Source organism: Pediculus humanus, genomic scaffold (genome assembly GCF_000006295.1).
Source record: "Pediculus humanus corporis 1103172107744 genomic scaffold, whole genome shotgun sequence".
NCBI lineage: Eukaryota > Metazoa > Arthropoda > Insecta > Psocodea > Pediculidae > Pediculus > Pediculus humanus.
The window spans coordinates 141,146-151,549 of NW_002987345.1; the positions used below are offsets into that span (position 1 = coordinate 141,146).

General features: G+C 27.5%; 3 protein-coding genes across 3 annotated transcripts in view; 2 read left to right on the top strand and 1 right to left on the bottom strand.

Annotated features, from left to right (window-relative positions):
• Positions 1-4,170, top strand: part of Phum_PHUM336920 (uncharacterized protein) — a gene marked incomplete at both ends in the record, with an annotated part of 4,517 nt that extends 347 nt beyond the window's left edge. Inside the window, 16 exons of the mRNA XM_002427670.1 lie at positions 7-139; positions 211-525; positions 636-824; positions 910-1,104; positions 1,212-1,338; positions 1,425-1,605; positions 1,673-1,862; positions 1,950-2,189; positions 2,276-2,372; positions 2,473-2,648; positions 2,733-2,849; positions 2,917-3,105; positions 3,334-3,492; positions 3,569-3,684; positions 3,766-3,958; positions 4,069-4,170. Of these exons, the coding sequence (XP_002427715.1) occupies positions 7-139; positions 211-525; positions 636-824; positions 910-1,104; positions 1,212-1,338; positions 1,425-1,605; positions 1,673-1,862; positions 1,950-2,189; positions 2,276-2,372; positions 2,473-2,648; positions 2,733-2,849; positions 2,917-3,105; positions 3,334-3,492; positions 3,569-3,684; positions 3,766-3,958; positions 4,069-4,170 (2,719 nt within the window). The remainder of the gene's footprint in view (positions 1-6; positions 140-210; positions 526-635; positions 825-909; positions 1,105-1,211; positions 1,339-1,424; positions 1,606-1,672; positions 1,863-1,949; positions 2,190-2,275; positions 2,373-2,472; positions 2,649-2,732; positions 2,850-2,916; positions 3,106-3,333; positions 3,493-3,568; positions 3,685-3,765; positions 3,959-4,068) is intronic.
• A 598-nt stretch (positions 4,171-4,768) lies between these two features.
• On the bottom strand, positions 4,769-7,014 carry Phum_PHUM337030 (zyxin/trip6, putative; the record flags this gene model as incomplete). Its single annotated transcript, XM_002427671.1, has 7 exons — positions 4,769-4,903; positions 4,977-5,097; positions 5,213-5,391; positions 5,463-5,813; positions 5,885-6,042; positions 6,278-6,412; positions 6,777-7,014. 7 exons carry the CDS (start codon positions 7,012-7,014, stop codon positions 4,769-4,771), a joined length of 1,317 nt encoding a protein of 438 aa, XP_002427716.1.
• Positions 7,015-7,771: 757 nt separating this feature from the next.
• Positions 7,772-8,303, top strand: Phum_PHUM337040 (uncharacterized protein; the record flags this gene model as incomplete). Its single annotated transcript, XM_002427672.1, has 3 exons — positions 7,772-7,804; positions 7,969-8,115; positions 8,190-8,303. 3 exons carry the CDS (start codon positions 7,772-7,774, stop codon positions 8,301-8,303), a joined length of 294 nt encoding a protein of 97 aa, XP_002427717.1.
• Positions 8,304-10,404: the final 2,101 nt, after the last annotated feature.

Sequence of the window (10,404 nt, forward strand, 5' to 3'; positions counted from 1 at the left end):
ATTAAGAAATATTGGAGTGACGAGAAACGAACCCGAAATCGAAGAAGAAATAATTGAAGACGAGGAAATATTAAAAAATATCGATGATTGTTATTTTAACAGCGAGGATTGTTTTGATGCACAACATTATCAATTAAAGGTGGGTTGTATAATTTATGGTAGGAAAGTCATTTGAATTAATTATTCAATTTGATAAATAATTACATTTAGAAACTTCCCGAAGGCCTTGATTGCGGAGACATAAAAAAAAGTTTAAATGTTTTATATCGTCAACATGGTGTTGTGTCAAAAAAAATGCTTCAATTAATATTGGAAAAAGAATCACAGTGTAAAGAAGAATTGGGTAAAATATTTCAAACAGTTAAAGATATCGGAGTCGCTTTGGCTATATGTAGAGAAAGTAGAGAACATTTGAGTTTAGCGAAACAACAATTTACGACTGCCAGTTTGGGTATATTGGCAAATTATAAAAGGAAACAAATAATTTATCAATTATTAAAAAATTTAAAAACAATCAAAACATTGGTGTGTTGAAGTACTTAAAATATTTATTTTTTTTTATCTTTATTTTTTATTTATTTATTTAAAATGAAAAAAAATCTATAAAGTTATCTTTATTGTGTGTGTGTGTTTAGCAAAAAACGGATGAAAGACTGCAAGAATTACTTTTAGAAGAAAATTATCCTGGTGCCATTAATTTATTATTGGAATGTCAAATAGCAGCATCAAATTTTAATCATTTTAAATGTGTTGCTCAATTAAATTGTAAACTTCAAGATACATTATACATGACTGAAGAGCAATTAGATGTAGCTTTAAATAAAGTAATTATTATTAATAATAATAATACAACAACTTGTTTTTTTTACTTATCATATTTTAATTACAAAATAATTTATTTGTTTTCAGATATGTAGAAAATTTAATTTAAGTATTTACAGTAAACTTCAAGAAGCATATAATCTTCTTGATAAAAGTCAAACAGTTATGGATCAATTACTTATGCATTTTACATCTGAAATACACAGTGCCATGTTCAAAATTGTACATAAATTTGCTCAAACAGATGCAAATTTGAAAAAACAATTTGAACAATTGTGTAAAGTAAACAAAATAAAAAAAAAATTATAATTTTTAATATCGAATTCATCTCATTCGTTATTAATTTTTTTATATTAAAAATTATTATTATTATTATATTTTATTTCTAGTTGGTTCCACTGTCGAAATTTATTCCTTGTCTACAATCTCTCTGTCAAAATCTTTGGCACATACTAAATTCATATTATCAAATTTATCACTGGCATCAATCTCATGATAAAGAAAATTTAGAAACAGGTGGATTTTATTACTTGATCATTTTTTTTTTTTTGTTTGATTTTAAAAAATTATAAATAATAATTATTAATTAAATTTTTCAACAGGGATTCCATCGAAAGATATTGAAATAACACTTAATAAACAATATGTTAAACAAAAATTAGAAACTGGATTAAAAAGATTATGGAATGATATACAAAATAGAATATCATTGTTTCTCACCGCCCACGATTTTGCCGATTATAAATTTGACGAATTGTTGGTGGTTTTAGGTTTGGTACGCAGGTATGAGATATTCCCTTGAATTAAAACCTCTTTTTTGTAAATCGTTAATTAATAATATTGTTGACAGATTGATAGAAGTTGGTGATGAGTTTTGCAATTCAAACAGTTCGGAATTGGAAAATTCAATGAGACAATTAACAATAAAATATTTTGAAAATTATCACGCGAGTAAATTAGAAGAACTTAGAATATTTTTAGAAAATGAATCTTGGACTCAGTGTCCCGTACGATCAAAATTTAATTTAACTCATTTACAGGTAAATTGCCTTAAAAAAAAAAAAAGGGGGGGAGGGAATTTCCTTCCTTTTGTTTGTAACGACAAAAATGGTATTTTTTATTTTTAGGAATTTAAATCTCTTAGACACACGATAGAAAATCATAGAAAGTCAAAATCGCATAAACCCTCGACATCGGAAACGTCAGAAAATGACCCAATTAATAATTCTTCTTCTAATTTATCAACGGATGGAAGCAGTTATCTCAATAATAATTATTTTATTAGGTTTCAAGATGGCGGCGAAACGCCATTCGATTCGAATATAGACGAAAGTTACTACGAAGAAGATATTCTTAATACATACGGAGTAATTTTTTTCCATTTTCCTTTTTTCATTAATGCCTTTTTTATTTAAAAAGAAAAGATATTTACGTATTTATTTTTTGTAAACAGGAAAGAATACCCGAATACATGTCTGACACGTCCGAAGATTCGGAAATTGACGAATTGAAAAAAGATTACGTCGAAGATGGTCCACCATTAGAATCAGGTTAATCATAAATTAATTAATTGTAATTTTAAAAAAAACAAAGATTAACCAATCAAATTTATTTAATTAGGGTACGAATAAAAGTAAAAAAACACACGAGGGAAAATAACATGTCCGATTGTGGCAAATACTACGCTCACAGTTTTAAGACTTTGCGGTGAATATTTACAAATGTGTAAACTTCTTAAACCCATTGCATTGGATGTTATATTATCAATGTGTCAATTATTCGATTATTATCTTTATAACGTTTATCATTTTTTCACCAAAGATTTAGTGAGTCGTATATATATTTAAATTATAAATTAATATTAAAATGATTTAATTGAAGTTGATTATCATTATTATTATTATTTAAAGCTTGTTAAAAGTGCGACAATGTTGAGTTTTAAACTTGAAACAACATTAAAAAGATTAGATGAATTAATTGTTACCGTTGAAGAAATTGAAAGTAATAATTTCGATATAAGAACAAAAGTAAGTAAGTGGGTACCAGATTGATTTGAATAAAGAGTAGCGAGTGCTAATTGTGACAAAATTGCAGATGGTGCCTTCGAGAATATCCGAAATGGTTGATTTGAGTAACAAAGACAATTTATTCGGACTAACGGAGAGGATAGTTGCGGTGGAAAGTTTGGCATTTTTGGGTTCTCAATTCGATTACATACAACCCTACTTAATGCATTTGGTACCGGATGAAAAAAAACATCTTTTACAACATTTTTACTTACAGGTTGTGTTTTAAGTCCTTCCTATAATAATACTAAAATGAAAGTCACACGAATAAAGTTGTTAGTTTTCTCTCTCTCTTCCTTTCTCTCTCTCTTTTCCTTTGACTCCTTTGACTTACGTCACGCAAATTCCTCAATTCCAGTTTGTCCCCGTTCGTAAATTTCGTTCATTTGAATTGGAAGAAAGATTAAAGGAAGAATGCAAAGGATTTTCTTATTGAAATTTTCAGACTGTTGCTTCCGTTTCCGGTGTTAGGAGACCGAGTTACATGTGCGTTTCCGGTCGTATAATCGACATGAATCAAATATTAAAAGAAATGTCAAGGGTTAATTTCGAAGTGAAAGAAGTCATGAGTCAACATAGTTCGTACGTTGATAAAATTGTTAACGTGAGTTTTCTTCCATTTTTTTTTTTTTTTTTTTTTTTAATTGTTGTTAATAAATTTTGTTTTCTATTCGAAAAAGGATTTGGAAATATTTTCGAAGAAATTGGATAGTTTGGACATAAACGTACCCGTGGAAGCTTATAACGTTTTATGGGAAAACGTTGTTCACATAGTTAATAATGCATTGGTCGAAGGGTAATACTATGGCTCCTCTTCGTTTTTTTTTTTAATATGAAAATAAGGTGTATAAATTGTAATTTTTTTTTTTTTCAACAGGTTTTCGAACGTTAAAAAATGTTCCAATGGCGGTAGAGCTCTCATGCAATTAGATTATGCTCAATTCGTTTGCAAATTGGAAAAATTAACGACTCTTCGTCCGATACCTAACAAGGAATATGTCGAACTCTACGTGAAAGCTTATTATTTACAAGAGAATAATTTGGAAGAATGGATAAAACAACACACGACTGTAATTATTATTATTAATCTATCTATCTCTCTCTATCTCTCTCACTCTCTCTCCCCTGTAATTATGAGCTCTCTCTGTCTTTTTAATAAATAAATTTGATTTTTTTGAAGGAATACACAAGCAAACAATTGGAAGCGTTGATAAATTGCGCGTGTCAAAGCAGTAGAAAAACGAAACAAAGACTCCTTCAAATTTTAGAAAATGGAAAATGAAATGAGAAAAAAGAAAACGTACTAATTACGTCATCGCCATCATCATCATCATCATCGCGAAACGATTTAGTATCGATTCCTGTAATAGGGATAAATAATCTAGATGATGATGATGATGTGTAAGAGTAAAAAAATTACACATTTACGACGATTCGATTGTTTAAATTAAATTAAATTAAATTAATGCATTTAATTAAAATTTGTAATAATGATAATAATAATAATGATAATAATTTATTCGATATTTTATAAAAACTGTATTTAAAAATACAAGGAGAAAATTAAAAAATTTCTTTATCTATTATTTTATTTTTCCCCCCCCTTCCTCCCCCTCCTGTTTTATTTCCCGCCCCCTCCCCGTTTCCTTTCCACGTATAATAATAATAATAATAATAATAAACACGATTTTATGGGATTATGATTAACGTATTTCGTCGCGACTTTGTTCGTGCGTTTGATTCGGAATACATTTCCCCCCCCTCCCGCGGGATCATCATTATCATTACAACTACTAAATATATATATATATCAATTATATCAATTGGCATCCCTCTCTTTCCCCCTTTCCTCCCCCTCCCCATCCCCCATTATTTTTCCTTTATAAATCCGTAGTTTGAGGTGGTAATGTTAGAGTTTGTATTCTTTTTGCATTACACGATTTGCAAAGTACGTGATCGTCCAACGGGTAACAACCCCTTCCTTGTGCTTCGCTTGATAATACTAAACCGCAATCCTGAAAAAAATTTTATGTTATTTTTTTCAGGTTCGACCGCCATCTCGTAGTAATAATAATAATAATTGTTTACCTCGCATTTATAACAGGAAACGTGAAAACTTCTATCGAGTGCTACGACTCTAACCGTTTCTTGTTCTCCTTGTTCCGGCATTATTGGTAATTTACAAACGCAACATCTCGGTGCGAATTTTCTACAAAATTATTATCATTATTATTATTATTAAACGTTCTCGACCCGTGTTTGTTCCTTTTTTTTTCTCTCTCTCTCTCTTTTCAAATTTATTGAGAAATTTCAAAAGTACTCACTTGTGAAAATCCGTTATGCAATGAATTTGATTGACGGCATCAACAGTGAATGGTATACCATCTAAACTCCTGCCACAAACGACGCAAGTAAAACATTTCGGATGATATGGTTTACCTGTTGCTCTTAATATTCTATCTAAAATTGGTTTCATGCAAACCGAACATTTTTCTAAAGTATTCTGAAAGAAAAAAAATCATGAATTGAAAATAATAAAAAGAGAACAAATCCACGTTTTTGTTGTTGGCTTACCAAATAATCCTGTTCGCAATATGGTTTTCCTTCTAATGCGAAAAATGGTTTTCCCTGAAGTTGTATTTTACACTGATGGCATGTAAAACAAGTTATGTGGTAAACTTTTTCCATGGCAACGCAACCGCTTCCTTCATTTATTACATATTCCTTGCACTTTTCGCAAACTCCCAATATATCTTCGTCTGGAGAACCATCCATGCTTTGCACGAGTAAATTAGTCAATGCGTTTACTTGTTTTTCCTTATTCCCTTGACTTCCAGACACATATGGAGCATATAAAGAATAATTTGATGCTTGTGATGGAGATCTTGGACAAATTGGTTCATAAATTGATTCATATGTCGATGCCTGTTGATAAGTTTTAACATTATCATCACATGATATTTTATTGTAAACACAAATAAAAAAAATGGAATTACTTGCGAGCTTGTTCCATAGACTCCATAATCGGCATTGAAATTTGAATGATTTGAAGGATTATCATGATAAGTTGCTCTTCTCAATTCACTATAACTTGATGACACTGGTGAAGGAGGAGGAGGAAAATCTCCAGGAACATTTGAATATTCGACAGGTTCTGGTGGAGGAGGTGGCAAATCGTCAATTCCGACTAAAAAATAAAAATTTATAGAAATATTATAAACCCAAGTCGATTTCGATTAAAAAATGTGAAAGAATTTTTGTGTTGCAACAACAATCGTTAATGTTTATCAACCAAAAGGGACATTTTTGGTATCAAAATCTAAAAAAGCTAACATTATCAACAGTTGTTTACGAGAACAAAAAAAAAAAAAAAACGTTTGTTATCTTACCATTGCTATAAGTTTGAATATTGCTATAAATTGGATTGTTTGGATATGAAGATGCATTGTTAAAATTAGATTGTTTGCTAGGTTGAGGAAGATTTGAATAAATAACATTCGATGAATTTTTTATTCCTGTGCCACCTAAAACAGAAAAAAAAAAAAAAAATTTGTAAATGATATCGTCAAATAAAAAATAAAAAAAAAACAGCTTTAAACATTTTTAAACATTATCTAAGTTTCAAATTACACACAAATTTGATTTAATATTAATTATCATTATTATTTGATAACATAATTAATATTTAATTGATTCGAGTAAATATTAATGATAATATAACAATTAAAGAAAAAAAAAAAAAATTTATTTCAAAATAAAATTCGTGATTCAATAAAATTCTAAGAAAAACAAACACAAACACAAAATGTTTTATGATCCTTGTAACATGTTTTGTGTGATATATCTCATTGATAAGCATAAAAATTATTTAAAATGAAAATGACTCACCAACATCCTGAGGCAAATTAGAATAAACCTGACCATTCTTATCACTGTTTGATATTAATAATGGAGAACTATAACTTGGAACGCTTGGACCATCAACTGAACATGATTTAGGAACTGCTGGAGTTTTTTTAGGCTTTGGAGGTACTGCTGGCCCTGCTTTTTTATTACCACAACTTAATTTTAACTTTGCTAATTCTTCCAATTGTTCATCTAATTCTTTTAATGAATTACTCGCCATTTTATCTAAAATTATGTGATTTTAATATTAAAATTTTTATGCAACCTTAGTCTGTACACACAATAAAATTATTAATTCACAAATAAGATATAACATTAATTAAATTTTTAAAAATAAAAAAAGCTACGATATATATTTTTTTTAAGAAAATTACTTCACTAAACACTTTATCTTTAAAAAAAAAAAAAAGAAAAAAAATAATATGTAAAAACGAAATGTAAAAATAAGGCAGGTCTGAAGCTGACAGCTGATAAACTTGTTGTGCAAGGCCTGGTGACACCCGAAAATTGATGATTAAATCTCTTTGTTACTCTTCAACTATTCAAACAATTTTTAATATTATATTTAATATCGTATTTTAAATTTTATCGTATTACTTTTTTTTTTTTTTTTTTTTTTTAATGTGAAATAAAATCGATTAAATTAAATAACTACATTACCTTATTTTTTTTTTAAATTTGTTCAAATTATTACGGTAATATAAATTTAAAAAATAAAAAAATAAATTATAAAAACATTTTATAAAATTACTTTTTTTTTTATTAGGAATGTCACACTACGTCACGAAATTCCATGACTAAACTCACGGATCTGTTTACGCACACACTTAATTTTTATAATGACTTGAAGGCAACGAGACGAATAGCATCGTTGTTTCTGAACGTACTTTACCTGCTGCTTTAAATAATACTGTATAGTAAACTGACGTGTAAAAAATATTTATTTAATTTTTTTTTTTATTTCTTTTTGTAAAAATATGGATATGTTTAAAAGCATACCGACTCATATGGTATTTATTTTAATTAATATTCCTTGTAATTTACCCTTACTCAGTTGAAAATTATGATTTATTTATCATTAATTTATGATTAGGTTAAATTTCTCACATACCTTATAAATAATTGAAAATGAAATACAAAATTGATTGAAAATGTTTATTAATATCTCTTTTAGGATTTTGATGGACAAGGAAAAGCAGAAAAATATTCTAGATTTATAATAACACTCTTTGGAGTTGTCGGTTTGCTTTGGGGTTATATAATACAACAATTTTCACAGACTGTGTACATATTAGGAGCTGGATTTGTTTTAGCCGTATTGGTATGTAAAACTTAAAAAAAAATTAAAAACTTTATCGAAAATATATATTACTTATGATAAATTTTGTTTTCAAGATGACAGTACCACCATGGCCAATGTATAGAAGGAAACCTTTACAATGGCAAAAACCTAGACCGGATTCCGATTATAATAATGAATCAAGTGGAAAATCGAAGAAAAAGAAATAAATAAAAAAAAAAATTAATTTATTATTACCCTAAGTAATTTAAGTATATTATTAATGCATCTAAATAAAATTTAAAAAAAAAAAAATGTTTATAAAAATTTACTTAATCATCGATCATATTCACCATCAATAAAAGAATTTAAAAAAAGAAAAATTCAAATTATTATTGTTTTATTTAATTTAAGAGATTTGTTTAACTTTTTCATTTGTATTTTAAAATCATAAAAGAATTAATTATGAATCAAAGTTGTTTGATCACATTCCAACAGTTTTACGAAAAGAAATAATTTACACTTAAAAAAAACAATTTTTTTTGTTAAATATAATTAAAAATAAATTTTTAAAATATTCAAAAATAATTATTTTACATTTATTTCATTTCCTCATAAAATTATCTTCCTCTAAATTATCTTAAAACGAATTTTCTGATGACGTCAACAATGTCGTCAATGATGACGTTTTCGTCATCATCAACAACATCACCAGGTTCTCTTTTACAAAATTATCTTTCTTCTCAGAATCATTAAATTTTAAATCGACGCAATTTATTATAACGTTCTCATTTAACATTTTTCTAAACCCACGCATTTTTCCTTCGATATCTCGAATGATTGATTACAATCGATTCTCGAAACCGTTGTAAGTAAAAATCTGTGCCAAACAAAATGTCAAATCTTGTACCGATATGTTATCAATTGTCATTTTTATATTGTAATATCATATAAAAATTATTCAATCGTACCTGAATGATGGCTGTCGTTAACTTTTAAATATTTCACTGCTTACGTCATTATTTTCCTAGAGTAAAAAGCTTTGAACAAAATGTCTACACCCTCATCTAGGGGTTGTAGTAAGTATTTACCAGTTGTCAGGGGTAAAAAAAAAAAACAATTTTAACGTTATCATCATCATTATCGTGATTCGATACTGATTTTATCAATAACAATAATTTTCAACGTATGATAGAAAAATAATCGAAGAAAACCAATCGGAAAATATTTCTTTTGTCAGTCAAACTTTCTTTTTCAAAATGGCGGCCAATGACTTTTTATCAACGGTTTTTTAATGCAAAACGGTATACTTTAAAAAAATTTATAAAATAAAATTATGAAAATGTTGCTGTTGTTTGAAAATTGATTTAACCATGGGGTAAAATAAATTTTTTTTTTTTTTTTAAATTTATAAAACCAACTTTTTGCTCGCGGTTAATTTTTCCTTTGTTTCTCTTGTTAAAATATGGAAAACGATTTCGTTTAAATTCTCTCGTTTCCGTTAATACGATTTTCATAAGATTACAATCTTATATTCACGATATATAAGAAAATGTTCCATTATGTTAAATAATGTGCTACACGTCGTCTCCTAAATAATTACGAATATAATTTTTTTAAATTTTTCTAGAAATTTCTATATATTAAACACCTTTTTCTTTTTAAAAACCGTTCATGATTCGTTAATATCATTTTTCCTTTGATATTTTACACATAACTTTTATCCTTTTCGTCCGATTATATTATAAACGTTTTTTTATATTCAAAGTCGGCCATTTTTTTTTCCGTTACAATTTATTTTTCCATTTGCCCCATAAAAAGTTCGACATCGTAAATTTAATCGAATACAATAAGTAAAATTTTTATAATTAATAGAGAAGAAACAATTTAAAGTACTCCTAAATAAATAAAAAAAGTTTTTTTTTTTTTTTGTAAACTTTATATAACCTAAAAATTAAACAATGAAAAATTAAACGAAGATAAAAAGAAAATTTACGAGTCGAAAAAACGAAAAAAAAACGAAATTTTTTTCCTCTCTCTCTCTTTTTCGCGGTGCGAAATTTATTTCACGTGTATTTATTAATTATTATTTTCATTTGTGTGTGTGTGTGCGTGTGTAAAACAAAAATAAAATAATTTTTTTTAATAATCATGACAACTCACTCTTTATCATTATTAATAAATTAAAACCATTGGAAATGATAATAATAATAATAATAATAATGATAAATGATCCGCAATAAACGAGGTCGTGTAACTTGAGAAACTGGCATCGCCGCCGATTCGATTCGCGAGGAAACAAATCCGACGTGCGGCGTTGCCAAATTTTCC